The 22,935-nt window shown below is 30.0% G+C and overlaps 1 protein-coding gene and 1 long non-coding RNA gene across 2 annotated transcripts; both read left to right on the top strand.

The window, feature by feature from the left end:
* The first annotated feature begins 3,235 nt into the window (after positions 1–3,235).
* On the top strand, positions 3,236–5,806 carry LOC131632849 (uncharacterized). The gene is made up of 3 exons (XR_009293162.1): positions 3,236–3,358; positions 3,444–4,308; positions 5,455–5,806. It is a non-coding gene; the product is annotated as an uncharacterized LOC131632849 (long non-coding RNA).
* An 8,526-nt stretch (positions 5,807–14,332) lies between these two features.
* LOC131632842 (ACT domain-containing protein ACR1-like) lies at positions 14,333–16,934 on the top strand. The gene is made up of 4 exons (XM_058903567.1): positions 14,333–14,344; positions 14,531–15,190; positions 15,410–15,517; positions 16,908–16,934. Exons 1-4 carry the CDS (start codon positions 14,333–14,335, stop codon positions 16,932–16,934), a joined length of 807 nt encoding a protein of 268 aa, XP_058759550.1.
* Positions 16,935–22,935: the final 6,001 nt, after the last annotated feature.

A 22,935-nucleotide genomic window follows, 5' to 3' on the forward strand; every position in this document is an offset into this window, starting at 1 on the left:
TAATCAAAATATTAAATATTAACGAGAACATGAAGTTAGTAATCAAAATATTGACTATTAACGTGAGTATTAAATTACAGAGCAAAGTATATAATATTAACGGGAACATGAAGTTACTGCTAAAAATATTGAATAATAATGGAAACATGGCGTTATTAATCAAACTATTGAATATTAACATGAACAAATTTGGAATATTAACGAAAACACGAAGTTAGTGATCAAAATAATGAATATTAACGGGAACATGAAGTTATTGATCAAAATATTGAATTTTAACGGGGACACGAAGTTACTGAACAAAATATTGAATATCAACGAGAACACGAAGTTAGTGATCAAAATATTAAATATTAAGGGGAACATGAAGTTACTGGTCAAAATATTGAATATTAACGGGAAATGAAGTTTATTGATCAAAATATTGAATATTACTGGGAACACGGAGTTACTGATCAAAATATTGAATATTAACGGGAGCACGCAGTTATTGATTAAAATATTAAATATTAACGGGAGCACAAAGTTAATGATCAAAATTTTAAATATTATCAAAAACATTAAGTTACTGATCCAAATTTTAAAAATTAACGGGAACAAATTTTGAATATTAACGGGAACACGAAGTTACTGATCAAAATAATAAATGTTGACGGGAACACAGAGTTATTGACAAAATATTGAATATTAACAGGAACACGAAGTTACTGATAATTTTTTGAATATTAACAGAAACATTAAGTTACTGATAATTTTTTTGAATATGAACGGAAACGAATTTGGAATATTAAGGGGAACACGAACTTATTGATCAAAATAATGAATATTAACGGGAGCAAGGAGTTACTGATCAAAATAATGAATATTAACAAGAACATGAACTTACTAATCAAAATATTGAAAATTAACGGGAAGAAATTTGAAATATTAACGGGAATACGAAGTTACTTATCAAAATAACGAATATTAACGGGAAAATGAAGTAACTGGTCAAAATATTTTTCTATCAATTATGTATTTTGAATGAATCATTATTATAAATGGAGTTTGTAGTGGTTTCTCATTGGCCTACAAGAGAGAGTTGATCGTTTGAGATTGGGCTGATAGTTTGTAGTTATAATTGAGCCAAAATAACTAATTTTCTCCTTAACTAGCCATAGTTATCACTAATTGAATTATATGATTTTATTGGATATTTCTTCGTTATAATTTGTGAATTTTAACTTTTCCTTCATTATAATTTGTCAAATAAAATATTATTATTTTTATAACTTTTTCAATTTTACCCCAAACTTAATCTTTTACTAATATCTTTTATTTTTCTCAATCACAATGCGCGAAAACGACGGGTACCCGTGCGAAAGCACGGGTAAGACACTAGTTACATACAAAAAATACTGTCATAGAATATAGAATATGGATTAATAAAGTGAATTATTTTTTCATTTTCATTAACTTTGCCGTAATAATGGATAGATTTGAATGATCACTACAAGAAAATTGACTTTCCGTAACACCTAAAAATTATCACTAAAAGCAATAATCTGTAGGTAAACGTTAAGAGAGCGTGGTGTGACGCCATAGTTAAGTTTTTTTTACAGTCGTAATGAATGTCAATATATATATATATATATATATATATATATATATATATATATATATGTGTGTGTGTGTGTGTGTGTGTGTGTGTGTGTGTGTGTGTGAGTATTACAGATAATAAAAATTATACCTATGGATTATTTTCTTTTAGCTGTCACTAAAACTTTAATAAATAGGATTTTTATTATATCAAAATATAATAAATTTATAATTTTACTTTTTAATTTAATTGAGGAATATTACTAATATTAAAACTAAATTCCTCATTATAAATATTTTAAAATACATTAAAAATCATGACAAAACTAAATAACTAAATTAAACAATTACCTCATTTTCTATTAAATTCAAATATTTCAACATATAAAGCTTCATTCCATCCATATATTTAGAATCTTACACAAAAGAAATCAAATATATGAATCTTACAAAAGAAATCTCATATATTTGTATTTTAATATTCATGTATCTTCACTTTCATGTAAACATCATTATGGGAAAGGGAGGTGAAGAGTATCTTGAGACGAACTTCACCGAATTGTGATCAATAGGTGACACAAAATCAAACCTCATCAGCTATAGCTTGTAAGACCTCGTTAAGTTGTGGATCTTCAGAAAACCGCACTTGAAGAACAGAAATTAAATTTCCAAGCAAATTCTCTAATGTTGCAATTCTATTATCAGCATTGGAGCTAGAACTGGCATGTCGGGGAAGCTTGCCAAGACAATACACCCGTCCTCTCTTTTCAGACCCTTTAACCTTTGAATAAGTATCATTTTTCCAACTTGTAGAATCTTTGGTGACTTGAGAATTATGTGAGCTGCCTGCACTACGACATTTATTGTTTCTGGCAACACTATTATAAGCAACACGTGTAAATTGTTGCCTAAAACAAGATGAGGCAACAATTTTTAATCGTTGCCAAGATAATTCTCACAACACCTGATAAATGTCCCCTAAAATATTTCTGGGGACGATTTTTAAGTGTTCTTATAATTTATCTTTGACAATAACTAATAAATGTCCCCTTAAATGTTTATGGGGACAATTTCAAATTGTTGTATTATTTCTAATAAAAAGTTACATTTTTCAATTGTTGTATAAAAATTTCAATAATAACAAAAAATTTGGCAACTTTCTCCCAATTTACTTCTAATTTAATTGATTCTTTTTTCAATATATTTTTTTACATTTTTAATTTTATCATAATTCTAAATTTATCAATTAATTTATTGTTAATATAATTTAAATGTCATAAAATTTATTATATTTAATTTAATAAAGAAAATTTTATAAAATTTATTTATTTTAAAAAATAGAAAATATATATTATAATAGAAACATCATAAAATTTATAATAATAAAAATATATAACATTTGTTTAATTTAATAATAGGATTATAATCTTTCAGATTCAATTAATAAATTTTTATTTTCTAAACTACATCCAATTTAATAAACTAAAATATATAAAACTTATTTAATTTAAAAATAGAAAAATATATATTATAACTGAAACATTATAAAATTTATTATAATAAAGATATATAAAATTTATTTTATTTAATAATAAAATTTTATTCTTTATGAGATTAAATGAGATTTACTTAATAAAAATTATTTTCCAAACTTTGTGCTACGCCCTTCTGCAAACCCTCATCCCTTTTGCAAATCCTCTCTCCCCTTATGCAAACGATGTCAAACTCCAGCGGAAACGATAAGGATGTAGTCCGATTTCAAACAGTTTTCCCGAATCATGTTGAGTTCACGCTCAAATCTCTTCTATTTCAACAGTTTCTCTTTGATTTTGAACCGCGTTAATCCCTTCGATTTATTCTTTTAGGACTCTAATCTAACTAGTGAAGAAGATGGAGATTCACATGTTCCCTCAAGGTGAATGACCATTGTTGCGTTCAAGTCGGAGCTTGGAGGATGGGAACAGAAATGGTTAGATCTGGCGGCGCCGCCCTTATCCGCTTCAACCATAAAACCGTCAAAAATGTATTGTCTTAGCGACATGGACGCCGTTCTCTACATCGACCGTAAACCCAAGGTAATCTATCTATCTTCACGTCTCTCTTTTTTCGATTTCAATTTTTACTTAACCTAATTATTATTAATTTTCCTAAATATAATTAATTAAGAGAAATTAAATTAAATGTGGTAGTGGTGTTGATGTGTTAAATTTGATTTTTATTTGGTTTAGGAGTAGTTACTTTAACCTTTGAGCAGGATCTTGATTGGGGTGGCACTGATAACTATTATGATAAAGTTGGTGTCGGTGATATTGCTATCAGTACTCCAGAATGGGTTTGGAAATTAAAAAATTTAGGTGTGAATTTTCTTCCTTTGATAGTGGCTTGTGTATTTGTTATTTTCTCCCACATTAGGCATAGAACCAAATAATTTCTCAAAAGGCTTGGTCTATAATTTATTCATCAATCATTCATGAGGAATATGACTAAGGAATTGTTATTTGCTGGTACTATTGTTTAAATTTTGTTGTTAACTATGATTGATGTGTTTTAAATTTCTTGAAAATGTTAACGTGGTGAGTTAGTTGTGAAGATGTATTGCTTGCTCATCAACATCAGAATCACCATCAGCAGCATGGATCCAACGGCGAGAATAAGACTATGTGGATTGGAGATTCGCATAACTTGATGGATGGGAATTATCTTCATTGTTATTTTGCTTCCACCAGCGAGGTACTTTTTTGAAACTTGTTACTGTTTTTTGTGAACTTTGTTATTGCTATCGTTTGCATATATTTGTTGCATTGTGTTAATTTTTTGCTTGCTGGAATTTGTCAAGTTGTATGTTGTAGATTTGTTTCTATCGGTCACAATTGAATTACAATTCTGATTTTTATAAATTTGTGTTTATGAAAATGATTAACAAGATTGATTATATGTGAAATTATTTTTCTGAACTCTATCTAGAATGTTAACATATTTTTAGTAGCGTACATATGAAAAATATTCTTTCCTATAAATGAAAACTCGAAGGACCACTGTTAAAGGTAGAAATAAAGTCATAAATATTTGTGAATTGAAGATTGAAGAATGGAAGTGAAATGTTCATGTCACCTCTGACCTATCCCATTAATATTGTGCTTACTTCTTTGGAAATCCATTGCAGAGACATTAATTCTATTGTTTTCCAAACATGTATTAAATTGTGTTAAATGAAGCTTAGATAAATTTTTATTATGTTTATTTACCACCACTGTATGTTTCAATTGTTATACTACAATGATGTATGCTTACGCATAACTAAGTTTTACTCTATCTTGAGTTGTGACAAATGGAATTAAGTTTTTTGTTTTAGTTTATTTAATTTTCTTCCTTATTCATTAGCTATATGGCAATAGATGAAAACCAAAGCATAACATAGTTTATTTTCATTCTTTGGTTTATCATCTGACTATTAATTCAAGGAATTGAAATGTTGCATAATGATGGTACCTTTTGACATACACCGTTTGATTAGCTATATGGCAATAGATGAAAACCAAAGCCTAACACAAAGTTTATTTTTCTTCATTGGTTAATTATCTGGCTTTAAATTCTATGAATTGAATGTTGCATAATGTTGTTAACTTTTGACATGCTCCATTTGATGCATGTCAAAAGAAAATTGATGGGAATTTTCGGGATTATGTGTTTGTGTGTAAGCATTTTTTATTCTTTTAACAAATCAGATTGTTTCAGAGTAGTTCTGATTCTCTTATACCATGTCTTGTCAGTGTTAGAAGTTGCTCTAAAAATATGCAATATAATATTTGTTTTTTATTGTAATTATGGGTTGCTCTTAAATGTTTGACAAGTCTTTTCATTTTCTTATGCAATAAGGTATCAATGAAAATAACGATAAGGACGACAACACAAGTGACGAATTTCAAGAGGACAACTTAAATGACGAGGACGACATAAGTGACGAATTTTAAGGGGACAACATAGATGATGACCTTCAAGAAGACTACTTAGGTGATAAAGAGGATGATGGAGATGGCGATGAGTTCGACTAATTTAAATGAGTTGGATGTTGTTGTTTTAGGCTTCTACTTAAGCATTAAACTTCTACTTAAGCATTTAAATGAGTTGGATGTTGTTGTTTTAGGCTTCTACTTGAAGAAACAATGTATTTTGTCATTTTTCTAGACTAAACTTCTAGTATTAAGTAATGTTATAAGTTTTGTGTTTATTGTGTGTATTTGAGAATTGAAAGATTTTATAAAATAATTTTTGTGCTACATGGAATTTATGTTTGGTGTAACTTTTGTTGTATGGTATTCCTTGTTTTTCTCTATTTCACTTTTACGGGATAATTTGTAATTGTTACCAGATATGACAACACTTGAAAATCGTCCCCTTAGAGTGTTTTTACTGTGTCACTGTTAGGGAGTGTTTTGCCGTTGTTGAAATTTTTAGCAACACCTTAAATCCGTTGTCTTAGATGACAAAGAAAAATGTCCCCTTATCTTGTATTTTGGGCGACGCTTTCGAAAATTGTGGCCAAAAACTGAAAATAAACGTCCCCTAAAACAATGGCAACGCTCGCACCGAGGACGGTTGGAAAACGTCTCCTATTCTTTTAGGCAACGCTTTTTTAATTTCTGGCTACACTTTTCAACTGTTGCTAAAGAGGAAAAATGTTGTAGTGTCCAGGAATATTTTAGAATTCCATACATTAGACAGGCCTTTGATCTGAACAATATATCATCTGTTCAACCTTCATGTTCCAACCATAGTTTATAAGACTCTCCAGCAATGGCAGCACATGCATCACGCGGATCTGAATAACTTGCGGCCTACACCATTAAAGCAGTTTGCATGTGAACTCTATAAGATCTCACAATCAAAACAAACTCAACCAATTACAACTACTCATAGATTCGGCATGCAAAATTATGATACACATTGAAGCAAAATTTTCATGTATACCATAACTTCAAATGTACAATAAAATTGTAAAATATATTGACGTGATGATTAAGAAAAGAGAGGGAAAGTCACCTCTACTATGACTGGTAACCTATTTGAGAGCTTAGGATTAAAATAGTTGGACCAAATTTGCGTCAACAATTGATTCAACAACTCGCAGTGTTCCAATGTTGTGACAGGCTGTAATGTACAAAGAAAAGAAGTTGAAATCAGCATCACAAAGTGCACTCATGATAATGACAAAGGTTATGGTATGCAATCAATGTTCTTTCACATGAAAACAACAATATATAGATATTATTTTTTAACCAAGCCTAGCAGCCAGAGAATATTTTCTCGAAATCATAAGGTTAAGCAATTGAGTTCCTCAAATTTACAAAATAATAAACTAATCCCTTAAATTAATGAACATAAAGCAAAATATTTTTTTATTAAAAATTAGCATCCGTCGAATTCAATATGAAACCTAAGTGTTGACTTAAATAGTATCTTGTTACATCAAGACAAACTATATAAATATAATAATTAGTCTCTAACCTATATAAAATTCATCAATTTAGTTTTAAAGTATTAAAAAAACATTTACTTAATACCTAACATCTTAATAGTAAGCTATAATAGTATGGCCCAATTTAGTACTTAACACCAATATTTGCATGTCGATACTATATTTACACGTCGATAACGGTAATAATTTTAAAAAATGAAAAAAATTTAATATAATCACATAATACTGTGTCAGATACCGACACCTACCCGAACACACATTTTTATAGAGATGTCGAGTGTGTCAGCGTTATAGAGATAGTAATCAGAACATTCATGAACTTTATATACTTTAGGGGTTTAAGGACTAAATTAAAGGGATATTGATAGTTTAGTGACTAAATTGATGTTTAATCATTAAATTACTTATTGAAAATTAAATTACTTATTGAACAATTGTTTAACACATGAAGAAAGAAAGATTTCTCACTTGTGATGATGCCCGGAGAGCAAGTGCAAGTGGGACGCAATTGGAGAAAGAGAAGATGCATTTGTGAAGAAACCAAGCAATCAAAATGAGAATAAGAAATTTTGAAATCCATTAATTTTTCTTCAATTTTAGAATACTCTCACTATAGTTTAACCTAATAAAAATCTCTATTAAAAACACTAATCATTTTTTTCATCTTTCACAAATCATCAAACAACAACAACCACTACACTGTCAATGATGAAGAAAATAAAAACCATTGAAATCGTAAATTGATTTCAGGATACATAAATTAACTACACGAGAAACTGAAAGCAATCGTGAATACATATAATTATGGTTTCCAATTATTTCAATTACGATAAAGCAATTCCAACAATTTCAATATTGAATAATCGGTGCAATTTGAGAAAGCGAGAGAAAACCTTAGAAAGAAAGAAAGAGTCATGTGGCGGCGATGACAATTGACGCTGGCAGCGATTGAACAGAAAGTGGTGATTGAACAAAAAGTTGATGGAGGATTCTACGATATCAAATTTACATGTCCTTAGGAAGCTTCCACAACCAAGTTGCGAGCTGAAATTGAAATGAAAATGACAATACTACCCTGCTTGTCCTAATTAGTATAAAAAATGACAACATATATTTTATAATTAAAATTAAGTTTTAAATTTTTAATTAGTAATTAGTAAAGTTAACTTTTTCACAATGAAAAAAAGTTAAGTAATAATTTTATAGTTTATAATAAAATATTATTTTTTTATAATATAAAATTATTTAAAATTTAATAGAGTAAAATATAGCCATAAATAAAAGTAATATGGTTGTAGATAAAAATAGTATATAAAATTATTTAAAAAAGTAATAGAATAAGATAAAGCCGTAAGTAAAGTAATATGGGTGTAGGTAAAAGTAATATGTAGTGATAAAAATTAAGACATCACTAAATTTGAGTGTCACACTAGGTTGGTTTTCTTGTAGTGGATGGTTGGAGTCTCTATTATGATAGTTTTTATTTGTTAATCCAAATATGTCTAAACATTTTCTGGATTTAAATAAGTGAAATATAATGCCTCTTCGATCCACATTAGATTTCCCTTTGAGTAAACACAGAGGTTTTATGCTAGTTTCATGTAAAGTTGTCGATGACTTGACTTCTAACATGTTAATAAATTGGTCAAAAATAAGTGAAATATAATGCCTAAGTATCAAAACACTGTACCTTTCACAATATATTGAAACTAGCAGTTCGTATCAAAACACAATGACATTGCTTTATCCTCGTTTGTGATTATTGTTTCTCCAAACAAGTCATCTTTCATTGCTTCATTTCTAAGATAGTTGTTGATGTAATTAATAACTAAGTTTAAATACAATTGAACCATATAGAATAACAAGTTAACGACACCTTTTTTTATACGGGTTTCTATGTCTTTTTTACAATGTGAAATCTTGCAAGAGCAAGAAACAGCATTCTAATGGTTTGAAGAGAAAGGTAATGTAAATGATGTCTGGTGATTATTATATTTATGATGAGTTTACATTGTTTCTAATGCTTAGTGTTTTTATTGCATGTAGCAGAAGAAGATTAAGTCTGGTGTAAGTGCAGCTGAAACAAGTGCAAGTGTTGATGTCCCAAGACAAACTGAAGCTGAAACTGGTGTAAGTGCAGCTGAAATAGGTGCAAGTGTTGATGTCTCAAGTCAGACTGAAGTTGAAACTGGTGTAAGTGCAGCTGAAACAGGTGCAAGTGTTTATGTCCCAACTCAAACTGAAGCTGAAACTGGTGTAAGTGCAGCTGAAACTGGTGCAAGTGTTGATGTCCCAAGTCAAACTGAACCTATCCCAAGTCAAACTCAAACATTCCCAAGTGAAAATCCTGCAACACAAACTGCCTATTCTGCTGATGTATTTGGAGACATCACTGATGAGATGCTTTCAAGTATACCAGATGTCAGTCAAAATGTGCAAACAAGCTCTGCCAAAAGTGTACCAAACAAGATAAAGAAGAGCAAAGCTAAGTTTAAGCAAGATTCCATCCCAAAGAGAAAGAGGCAGAGTGAGAGGGTCAAACTTTTCTGGTTTAAAAAACCAATCATTGGACCAGGTGCAGAGGATCAACCTATCACTTTAAGTGAAGAAGAGGATTGCAATGGAACTCAAGGTACAAGGAAGGTTGCTAAGAAGTCTATTAATGATCTTTAGTGATTACTTGTAACTTGTTATTTGTTGGCTGTTATTTTGGTGCACACTTTTGGTGCATTATGTTGAATTGCACACTTTTGAATTGCACACTTTTGGTGCATTATTTTGTAATGACAATATCTAGCTTTTGGTGCAATATTTTGTAATGACAATTGCACACTTTTGGTGCACTAATTAATGAATATGTATAATCTTCAGCTTAATAGCAGTCATCAAATGTTTCAACAACTTTGGTTACAACATAAATCAACAATTTCATTCATCAAATTGTAACTAAACTCGTACATCAAATGTTTGACAGATGAAAGTAAATAAACTTCAACCTACATAAAATTGACAATTACATCAACTTGTACATAAATGCAAAAAACAACCAAGAAAAAACAAGTGCCATCTTCAGCTTAACAACAGTCTTCCTCTCTACTTCAACCTTCAATTTTGCCTTCAATAATTTCTTCAAAACTGTTTGTAACTCCTTTTCTGCTTTGTCACAGATTTTACAAACCCCTTGAATATTAGCATTCTATATTCATCATCCCTTATAAACAAATCGCAGCTATTCTCATTCAACGTAAACAAAAAACCCAACACCCAGTGATTATCAACATTCGGGGGAAGAAAGAAACAGTTTAAAAAAATATGGAAATTCAAACTCAAGCTTACCCCAGCATTGCGACACTTCCAGAACTTCCGATTTAGGTTTCGAGCTGTCGACGAAACCCACATCTTCATAGCTAGGTCACAGCCGCATCTGGGTGGACCCATAAATGTATTGCTTGTGCTGCTTCCAATCGATTTTCTACAAGACATGATCCTTTGAACAACGATGGCTGCAGTTGGGGCGATGGAGAAGAGCAAGAATGGAAACACGCAAGAACGATGAAGAAGAAAAGGATTGGGAAATTTGTAACCTAATTTGCCAATTAACAAAGTTATATAATTTAATTCCATGTCAGCAAATAATAAAATGTCAACAGGGATCATACTTGGCCAAGTCAGCGTAACATGAGTGTAGGGGTTATTGGGTTTGTAATTTGAGTTTTATAAGGGGACAACCTTAAAAAAAATTTAATAGGGAATAAACCCAAAACTCATCCAAATAGCAGGGGGTAACAGTTATTTATTCCTTTATTAAATAGACTAGAATACAACAAGTTTAAATATATAGGTCACGCCGTTAATCCTTATCAGTTGATCTGACCTATTTTCAACCATAATTAGAAATATTATACATATATTTATCAAAATATGAAACACTTTCCCTTCCAATATTGTTATTTAAAACTTTATGAAAAGTGCGTATTTACATCAATTACAAAGCTTGTATATGATTGTTTGTGCATGTAGATGTAATTAAAATATTCTAACTGTTTCTAAAAGAGTAATTCCCATGATGAAATTTCAATCAATAATTGCATGCACCATCATATGTCTCTAATGTTATTTTTTTTTTAATAAGCAATGAATATAAGATATCGCATTAGGGGTGTAACCCTTACATCGAAAACGCACTAAGTTGTTATGTTACAAAATAATGGTAATTTATACCAGTCATAAAAAGATATCCTACCCGGAAAATCTTTAAAGCTACACCATCTCCATGAGAAATACAAGATATTAGCTATGACCTCGTCGAAGCTAAAGTTCCCATGTCAAAAACAATTGCATTCCTCATATTCCAAGTGCACCAAATTAAAGCTATCCATATTATGTTAAGTTTAGCTTTAAAGTTGGTGTTTTTCTCCTTTTCTTAAATGCATCCAAAGCTCTTAAACTCCTCATAAGAGAGCTTAACATCATTACCCAACCACAAATAAATTCTATACCATACCGCTTTTGTGACATTGCAATGATAGAAAAGATGATCCAAGGATTCCGGGTGACAATTGCAAAAAGGACAATCAAAGGAAGTAAGATAGGACACACCTCTATTGCCAAGTTGCACTTTAACCGGGAGTCTATTGGTGAGGAATCTCCACGCGAAAATCTTGATCTTTGCCGGAATGGTTGTCTTTCAAATAACTTCCAACAACTTGATAGTGGATGTCTCTAATGTTATTGGCCGTCTACTTTATAGACCAGCAAGGCAAATTGCTGAATATATCTATCATTTCAATAATCAATCAATTATATATCTTTGTAGTAAAGATAATTATCTTTTATTAACATAGGGATCAAAACATAGAAACGTACACTACAAGAAAATTGACTTTTTGTGACACTCAAAAAGTGTCACTAAAAGTCAATAATCCGTAGGTAAAAATCTTGCAGACATTGAGTGACGCCCACCCCTAGCGTCAACTATAAGGGGGTGTAATGCTACGGTATAATAAGTGTCACGATAGCTTTTAGCTACGGACAAATATTTACATGAATGTCACTATATCATAGGTTAGTGTTACAAATATTTTTATTTTTACCTACAGTTTTTGTTTTAATAGGTGTCACTAGAACTCTATTAAATAATATTTTTTAATTTACCAAAATATAATAAAATTATAAATTATTTTTTTTATAATTGAAGAATATAATATTAAAATTCAATTACTCGGGAAAATTTTTACAATACATTTTCTATTATTTCAATTTAAATATGACAAATTAACTTAATATTAAAATTAAACTATTATATCAATTTCAATTAAATTCAAATATTACAATATAGTAACAAAGAATTTCAACTACATTTTCTTATTTTCTGGTTGAATAAATATAACTAGAAAGACCACTATTTTGTATGAATCTAATCAATGACCAAGTAAAATATTCAAGAGGATTCAACATAAGCACCAGAAGCACCAACTTTATTTAGTGTAAATCCACGGGAAACGGTCCACCCGAAGTACCAGTAGCACCAGCTTTATTTAGTGTAAACCCACGGGAAACGGTCAGTCTTCGTAAACTCATATCCAAAAGAGCTTCAGCACGTTTCTTATAGAGATTGAGCTCTGCAAATGGATATTTTCATTCATATAAATAAGCTACAAGGTCCAATATATTTTCTATCTGTTAGTGCTTTATACTTTCTATCCGATACAAATATGGCATTGGTCCAATATATTTCTATAATAGTACTAGATTCATTTTGCCCTTGCGGTGTACATTTCTATGGTAAAGACAATTTCCTAATATAAGTGAAAGCAAGTGGAATACAACACCCAAAAGTGAAAAGGTGTGAAATTTGAAAGAAAGAACAAAGGGTACCTTAAAAGAGTGGGATTTGAAGGGTCTATTTTGATGGCTTGAGTATAGAGTGCAGCAACTTTGAGATACTTGCTGGATTGAAAAACTTGTTTCCTTGATTCCAGCATAAAGCAAAGGTTGTATGAAGTGGGGTTGCATGTCAGCATTTTGAAATAGGTCACTAGAAAATAATTTCACAAACATGGTTAAGTATCTCTGCTATGAACAAGCTCAAGAAAATGGCTCTTAGAGTTTTTCAAAAGTAATTTGACCGGTGTTGTCAGTGTCTATCATCTTAAACAATTCTTTCAACCCAGAAATTTCTTCTTCAGAGAGATTCTCGGCAATAACCTGCATGGGAAGATTGCGAAAAATATCAGAGAGCACGATTTGACAATACCGAATTGAAAGCATATACTCTCACGTGATAAATTATGTAATAGAGAAGTTACTAACTCTAAGAGCCATTTTCTTGAGCTTGTTCATAGCAGAAAATTGCTTTAGGCGACTCCAAACTGCGGAATCAAGAGGCTTGTCTGGAGCAACTCCATCAACCTGAATCCAAGGGTGGCCTACAATAATTGGAATGACACCGTTAACAAGATGGTAATAAAAGTTCATGTTCTATATGATTAAACAATGCAACATTTTTAGTCCTGAAAATATGAAATGTGTAATCAATATTATGAAATATGTTTCACCAGGATCATAATGTGAAAAAAAAAAGTGGTGAAACTTACAAAGAACTTCGTGTGCTGTTATCCTTTTACTAGGATCTCTAACAAGCATCTTCTTAACCAAGTCTTTTGCACTTTCAGAGATTCTTAAAATAAAAAAATAAAAAAAGAAGCAACTCCATGGCAGCTGGATGCACGTACTTTGCATTTAGTTTAAGAAAAGATAAAGTTTCTGAAGTCTCAATTTTTGGCACCTTATGTAGAGTGATCAAAATGTATGATCAACTTATATTCTAATGAACACTTATTGAGATAACACTCACTTCTCTAGCTGGTACAAGAGCCTCTTGATGTCTGGGTCATAATCTTCAATTGCCTTGAAAAAAGAGCCATCTGCTATTTCACGAGCTGAGAAAGATAATTGAATAGGTAGTCCACATTCCATTCCGGACAAGTTGGTCTTAGGTATCTCTGAAAACGTAGGATATGCATCAAATCCTGCAAGCAGAAGATACAAAAGGCAGTTGGGGACCATTAGCACCATAACAAGATTGGTCATAGGAAAATGCAAAAGGATCATCAGTCTCAATGACGAAGAAAAGGAGTTGAACATCAACCGAGTTGTTCCCTGGTACCTTAAAAAAATTATTCCTGATATTGTTGGAGATGTATAAGGTTTCCGATTTTTTACATTATTCTCTATCACTTCGGTTTCGACACACATATCCGAGTTGTATTTTAGACAATGTCAGATACGGTGTCTGGCTTTTATGTGTCTATACAATACAATACACCTTAAAGTTATAAAGGGAACCGAGAGTGACCTGGACCGGTTGATATTACAACAGAACTCTACGAATCCATCACCCAGTCAATCCACAACACAAACCCATGACATACTCCAGTCTTAGTGAATTTAACCTGCAACATTTGTAACATTGAGTATTGCACATTTATTACAAACGAGGACATAGACGATGAAACAGAGCTCAAAAGCTGCGAGGAATTAGAATCATATTACACGAAACTAAACATGTCGACGGAGAACACGACATTGGAGATGAGTGGGATGGATAGACCGGGTTTGTTATCAGAAATATCAGCAGTGTTGGTGGAAATGGGCTGTAATGTTACCTCAACAACGGCATGGACTCACAATCGAAGGGCAGCCTGCATAATTTACGTAGAAGAAAAATCCAAACCTGGGCCGATCAAGGACCCTAAGAGGTTAGCTCATGTAAAGGAAGAGCTGGAGACTGTTGTGCAGGCCCGTGGTGTCAATGGAGACAGAAACAATGTGAGGTTAAGAAACTTTGCCACCGGGCACACGCACACTGAAAGGCGGCTTCACCAGTTAATGTACGCTGACAAGGATTACGAGGGCTGTCGCCCTTGCCATGGATATAGTAGCGGAGATCACAAAAGGGGATGTGATGGGACTCATGTGTCTATTAGTAGATGCAAGGACAGAGGTTATTGGGTGGTGAACGTGATCTGTAAGGATCGTCCTAAATTGTTGTTCGATACAGTATGTGTTCTAAGGGACATGCATTATGTAGTGTTTCACGCCGCCATTAGTTCCAAGAAATCTATAGCCAATCAGGTATTACATTATCTCAAATTCAACCTCTAATTATATAAAGTAAGAGTTAACATCATAAGTTTAGCAGAAAAAAACTAGTCTATTGCAATGTAACAATAATATCTCCAATAGGATTATAGATAGAATAGGAACTATGGGAAACACAAAAAGAGTTCAGTTCAACTTAAACTATAAGATGGACCTATAGTTCGTTTATATCTATCTATACATTTGTTGCAGGAGTACTTTATAAGGCACAAGATGAATAATTTAGCTCTTCAAACCGAAATCGAGAGGGAAAAGCTCGTCTTATGCATAATAGCAGCAATAGAGCGTAGAGTATGTCATGTAAGTCCTAGCTTAATGAATTAAATATTATTCAAAAACATAGTGAAACTAAAAACTTGAATTTTAGAGATGTACCAGTTTTGAATAGTAACTTTTTTCTACAATGACATAATCAATTTCTATGCATGCTTCATCAAATGTTTTGACAATCACAATCTCATAATCAAGTTTACATAGTAGCAACAAGCAATATAATCCTTATTAGCTAGAAGTTAATTCAAATTGATACTTCAAATTGATACTTATTAGCTAGAAGTTAATTCAAATTGATACTTCAAATGACTAAAGAAGCAGGGTGCAAACACAATTTTACATAGTAGCAACAAGCAATATAATCCTTGAAATAGAGCATCCACTTAAGGGACTGTATGCACAACATTGCAGTGATATGGTAGGTAGATATTAATCAGAAGGATTCTACTAGAACAGTTCTCAATATATATCAAATTGAAATGTACAATAAACCTAATTACAAAAAAACTATTGACTTACTACTGTTTTGCCACTATTTTGATTTGAATTTCTAGGTCATAATTTGAAAATGCAAGATAACGATATGAAACTTCAAATCAATTTTCTCATTCATGTACTGAATCTTGTACAAAATATAAAATCACCTGAACTTGAAGATATGAAACTCAGATCAGTTTTTGGTTGAAAAAGGAATCTCATAGTGATTGAACGAATTATGTGAACGATTGAACATTTTCAATGAGGGTGAAGAACGATTCTCGATTTCGGGGTGAAGAACGATTTATTCTCGATTTCAGTATGAAGAACGATTTTCGATTTCGGGGTGAAGAACGTTTTCGATTTAGGGTGAGGAACAGTTTTCAATTTTGGTGTTAAACTTTATCTTTAGTTATATAAATAAAAGGGAAAAGAATATATTTAATAAAAGGAAAAAGGTATTAAATAGAAAGATAAATTAGTAATAAGTAAAAATTGTTAGGGTGAGAATAAATTAAAATAATTTTTTATCTATAATAATTTTTTACAATATATAATTAATTTTTGTCAAAAATTATTATTTTTTTATAAAAATAAGGTTATACAAATAAAAGGGAAAAGAGTATAAATATAAATAAAAAGAAAAGTGTATTAAATATAAAGATATTTTAGTAGTAAATAAAAAATTTTATGGTGAAAATAAATTAAAATAATTTTTTATATCTATAATAACTGTTTTACAATCTACAATTTATTTTTGTTAAAAATTATTTTGTGAGCAAAATTAATTTTTGTTTAAATAAAAAAAATTATTTTAATTTTTGTTATCATAAATAATTAAATTATTTTTGATGAAAATAGTAATATTTTTTTTAAATATAAAGTTAATTTTGATTACTTTAAGAGTAACAATCAATTATATGTTTTTTTTGTCTAATAGGGCAATAGTGATAGAGTAAAACTGTAGGTAAAAGTGGTTTTTAGTGACAAGTATTAGTGATAGAGTAAAACTGTAGGTAAAAGTTGTTTTTAGTGACAAATATTAGTGATAGAGTAAAACTGTAGGTAAAAGTGGTATTTAGTGACAAATATTTAGCCATCACTACAAACGAGTGTCACAATATGGCATTTTTTTTGTAGTGGTAATGATTCAGATTCGAATTTAAAATTTCAAATAAAATAGTATTCTCTTAATTAAACTACTAGATCGGCAGTTGTTTAATATATGTTTAATATGGGACAATGAAACTATTTTTGCATCACCTTCCAATAGACCTTAAAGTTATTGGTTTAATATTTTAATATTGAATTCTAGAGATTAATTAAAAACTATATGTACAATTTTCTAAGGTTTATTCCTAAACCCTTGAGCAGCTCCTAACTACAATATTGTGTAATTGTTTTTTTTAGTAGTGGGTGGAATTCTTCATCTTTTTGATAACATCATATGGTGGAATTTTGTTTTATCTAATAGATGTTTTTTTACTTAACAAAATATAGTATTTATTTAAAAAATATTATGCATCTATGTGTTCTTTAACTACTGCAACACTTTTTCCTTATAAATTTAAATATGATTAAATACTACAAAAAAATTTCAGAGCTATTTGAAGTGGACAACCACCACTATAATAGATTTAATATTCATGAACAATAACCACCAATAATGAGGAGCAGTTTATGTGATTTATCATTAGTAATTAATAGGAGCAACTCCTAACTACAAAATTTTGGGACCCAAATCTCCTTAAATTATAGGAATGTTTTGAAGAATTCTAAAATGAGTTACCACACATTATCTAAAATTTGTCATGATTAAATTTTGAATAAATAGGATTTTGAGAAGTTTAGAAAGCGTCAAAATGATAATGAACTAAATGTTAAGAATCTAAGATATTTTGAAATCACATATTCATCTAAAATCTAAAGATAATGACAATATTGATTACTTCTCTCTCTCTCTTTTTTTTAGTAAAGAGGACCGAAGGTCAAACAGACAGACTAAACAACATCCGAATCAAAACTCTCTAGAGAATCTTACTTTACAATGTCTAGCAAGAAATGGGGACAATTAACAAAATTACAATATACCTAACATTTCCTCATTTTTAGTTGATGTGGAACATAGTCACTCACACTTGAACCTCAACAACCCACAAATTTAACTCACGTACATCATTAGTCTTGATCCTGCCACTTCTGCTTCACCATCGAGTCTAACCACAACTATGATACCACTTGTAAAAAACAATTAGTATAGAAAATTAACGATAAACCACAATAAAAGGCAACGAGCACCAATATTTATAAATACAGTTTGATTAATGATGAGTATTACAAACAATATATAATACTAAGACTCAACTTACAATAATACTTATAAACACTCAACACCTTGAAATGACCTATCAATAATAAGCTTCAAATATGAATCATATTAATAATATCCAATAATTTGAACCATATAAATTATATTAACAAGAATAGAGTTGTCTTTAACTTTTGAAGGATCATGTATAAAAGATTAAAGTTAGATTCGATTGAGAAATAAAACTTATTTAAGAGTCTCTATATTACCGTCAATAGCAGTCTTTTTTTTAAAACTTAATCATAAAAGAGTGAGAGGTCCAGGGACGGTCCTAACTCTGGGCAAGCAGGCCCAGAGTCCAGGGTCTTAAAAATAAGGGGCCTCAAATTTTTTTTGATAAGAGTTTCATGAATTATAATGTAAAATGATCATATATATTTTATTTTGAATCTCTACATCGTGTGGTATTTACGGTGTAGCGGTAACGGAATTGTGCCATTACGTTGAATTTGCGGGTTCGAGCATAGTAGCAACGTTATATATATATATATATATATATATATATATATATATATATATATATATATATATATATATATATATATATATATATATATATATATATATATATAAAGCTTTCTGATTTATTTCTTCATTATAAATTTTAAATATTATTTATTTTATTTAATTAAATATTCAAAAGTTTATTATATGATCAAATTATAAGAAATACTATCATATAATTATATAATTATTAGTGATTTGATTTTTTTTTATAAAAATATATATATTTGTTAAATTTTATTTTATAATAATATATTTAAAAAATTGAATATTAGTTATTTTTAATTAATTTTTATGAATATATGAATAATAAATTAAATTAATTAGTTTAAAACATCTTTAATTTTTTAAGGTCGTCTAATCTAACGCAATATTTATAACGTTTTATAAAATTTTAATTAATTCAACTCTTTTCATATTACATCAGTTGAAATAAATTTGAATGGTTTACCAAAGTGTTACAAAACAACTATAAAAATTATTTCTATGTAATTATTTCTTACAACTTTCACTTTTCTAATATCGAGAAAAGAATAAAGCGTAAACAAACTTAATTCAAAAGAATTTTTTTATAAAAAGATAAATTATTAAATTTATTTTATAATAATAAATTTAAAAAATTAGTTATATTAATATTATTTATAACTAAATCTTTTAATTAACTAGGATCTATTTTTTTATTTGTTCCAAACCTCTAAAAAATCAGAACCAACCATAAAAAAGTCTTATATTATATACGGTCTTGCATACCCTAAAAACGACCCCAAAAAGAACCTCAAAAGATTCTATTGCAATTAAATAAAACTCATATTATTTTAAATTGATTGAATTGTGATTAACTTATATAATATCTCAAAAAAGTTAAGACGGTGCGGTTTGTATTACATTATACATTATCAATTATCTGATTAGAGAACCTACTGTGTACTTTAACCAGTGGTGGAGAGGATACAGTTTTCTCTTTGAAATTAGTCCATCCTTATTTTTACTCAAATATTAAATTTAAGTTTTTTGTGCATTTATCGCATAGAAAATTAAGGTTAGCACATTACGTAAGCGCATATTGTAAAAATAAACTAGTAACAAACCCGTGCGTTTGCACGGGTTCTGATACGGGACGTGCATTTGTTTCAGATATATATTTTTTAATAAAAAAATGTCTGATTACCCGTGAAAAAATAATAATTGAATTCATAATTAATTAAAAAAATTGATCAGTAATTTCATGTTTCGTTAACAATCAATATTTTGATCAATAACTTCATATTCACGTGTATAAATATTTTTTTAGGCATCGTTATCAAAAATATCTAGATGAATAATAAATTTTTTGTATATAAAAAAAAGACATATTTTTAAAATAAAATTAAAATTGTATCAAATTTTGAATTTTTAACAGAGAGACATCAATAATATATATTTCAATTATTCATATATTATCTTATAAAAAGTATTATATGTTAACTTATACGTCCACACGAATTTTAGACTCGTTACCCGTGCGTTCACACGGTACTGGTACGTAACCTGTGCGTTCACATTGATTTGGCTTAATTAATCGTGCATTCACACGGTGGTGTATTACCTGTGTGGTCACACAGAAATTGGTCTGATTACCCGTGCGCTCATACCGTACTGGTTTGTAACCCCTGCATTCGCACGGGTAATGGTGCGGTTGTTACCCTAAGATTTCGACTTGCTAGTAATGGTAAGTAATATCTAAAATATATGAGATCATTAAATATTCTAAGTCAAAACAGTTTGACTAAAGAAGTTCTTTTAGTTAAGACTGTTCGACTAAAAAGGCCATAGTTGCCATGATCATTTCGACTAAAAATATGTAGATACCATGGTCATTCGACGAAAAGGTATAAAAAACTTAGGAGTTTTGCCAAAGGTGACAGTTTTCAGACGGTTTTCAGCAGTTTCTAAAAGACGCGTGGAAGTCTCACAGGCGAAGATGCTGCATGTCGAGGACACGTGTTGGCTAGTAATTAGTCGACCGTTAGTAGTAGTTATTCTATTTTCACTATTTAAGCAAGTTTCAGATGAATAGTTTAGGGTCCGCATTTTCTACAGAACACAAGTAAAACTCAAATCTCTGTGCAAAATGAGTAATGAGTGCAACTTTGGAATGTATGTATGCGTACCAATTTAAGTTTATACAATCATCGTTTTATGCATTACTTTCAGTACTAATTTACTGCATTTATTACAATTTATAATCTCTATTTAGTGCAATTATTTGTTACTTTCAGTGCGTTCATTTATGTTACTTTATTACTGCATTTAGTACCAGTTGAATTCATACAAACAATGAAGAAAAGCAATTAGTTCTAGAATATTCTAGTTGATTCCGCAAAAGTAACCTTTAAAAAGGAAACTAGCGATTGTTTACCATATTTCTGGGTAAACAGTGGTACGAACGCTTTTATTTTCAAAATATAATAAAAATGTAAATAATAAAAATAAAATTATTCAACTAAAATAGTTCATTATTTTTTATAAAAATACATATTTTTTAAATAAAAAATAAATTGTTTTACTAAAATTGTTTCATCAATAATATATATTTTAATTTTTCATATATTATCTTTAAATTATATTTAACTTAAATTAAAAATAAATTCAAATTTTTTTGTTACTTTACAAAATTATCCTTTAGTAATGGTATGAGCTTAGTAAATTAAAAGAGTTAGAAAGAGAGTAATAAATATTAAGGACTCAGTAGAGAAAACTATATTAATTGTTTCATTGGTATTGTAAAACGACAATATAAATATAAATTGCACCATACTTTTTTGCAAGATACTTATTCCTTACAATAACATTAGTTGTACTGATACAAATATATTGTATGGAGAATGGCTCAGTCGACATTTAAATAGAAACTCAAAACGGTCCACTGGGGAGTTGGAATCACAATTGAAACATGAGTTTTATTCCATTAAAATTCAATACACTATTTTTCATCATATACTCACTTTATTCATTCCGTCGTCCTATTCATTTAATCACCTTTTATTCTCACTTTCTATCATTGCTTTTCCATTCCAATAATGCTTAAACTTAATACTTTTTTTTTAGAAAAAACAGTTGAATAAAATAAGAGACTTGCCAAAACCTGCTCAATTAGTATATATTAGTTCAATTCAATTAGCATAACTATTTATTTTATATATCACTTAGCCATTACAAAATACCAATAATAAAACCAGTATTAAAACCATCATTTGCACATATGTAGTATTCCTGCCATTCGGTTGACGAAGATAATTTAGAACAAACCAACTATGATGATTGACTTCATCCTGCAAAAAGGTTTTTGTCACTCTTACTACAATGACTCATCTCAAACTACACCACAAGATAGACAGGTAAGAATCTGAAAGTGGATAATCTCAAACTCACTGTATAGCTTGCATAAAAGCACAATTCTATGTATATTTTACCTTTATTTTCATTTCTACTGTTTGTTCCTGAAATTCGTTTCAGTTTTTAAAAGGCATAGTTTTACCTTCAATAGACAGGTAAGAATCCACGTTTTCATCTTCTGGTTTTTCATCTGTAGCATCCACACTGTCCTATTGTTTAAAATCGAAATAGAAAAGATTGAAAGCGATTTAAATTACCTTGACGCCGAGAATAAGTGTCATCCACCTTTTCGGTAACACAATCCACTACAACAATGCAGAAAGCAAAATTTAAATTCCAATGTTTCATATAAAACAATCAGAATAATTGCAATTTCCAACTCTCCTCATTAGAGTTGTTGCACCCGATTGCATCCGGTTTAATCGAAACAGAGAGCAACCGACTGGAAATGCGACACTAACAACAACAACAAATCCTAGAAATTAATGAAAATTAATTAACATATATACACAACACATGTGGCCATAAGAATGTATCGGTAAGTAAGCTTAGTTTTATCGTTCAACATACAAAAACCAACCTTTCTCCAAATCATTCACCTGCACTAGACCAACCAAAATATTGATAAGAACATGACTCCGAAAAAACCAGCTGCAACAATGACTCCGAAAACACCGAGTCAGAATTCCTACCTCAACTGATCTTTCATAGTGTAGCAACC

Source organism: Vicia villosa, unplaced genomic scaffold (assembly GCF_029867415.1).
Source record: "Vicia villosa cultivar HV-30 ecotype Madison, WI unplaced genomic scaffold, Vvil1.0 ctg.001041F_1_1, whole genome shotgun sequence".
Taxonomy (NCBI): Eukaryota; Viridiplantae; Streptophyta; class Magnoliopsida; order Fabales; family Fabaceae; genus Vicia; species Vicia villosa.

What these genes read in the sequence shown, in the direction of transcription:
- LOC131632842 (XM_058903567.1), top strand. An exon ending in AGAAATCTATAGCCAATCAG is followed by an intron (nt 15,191 to 15,409) that starts GTATTACATTAT and finishes CATTTGTTGCAG; the next exon opens with GAGTACTTTATAAGGCACAA. An exon ending in TAGAGCGTAGAGTATGTCAT is followed by an intron (nt 15,518 to 16,907) that starts GTAAGTCCTAGC and finishes TTTGTCTAATAG; the next exon opens with GGCAATAGTGATAGAGTAAA.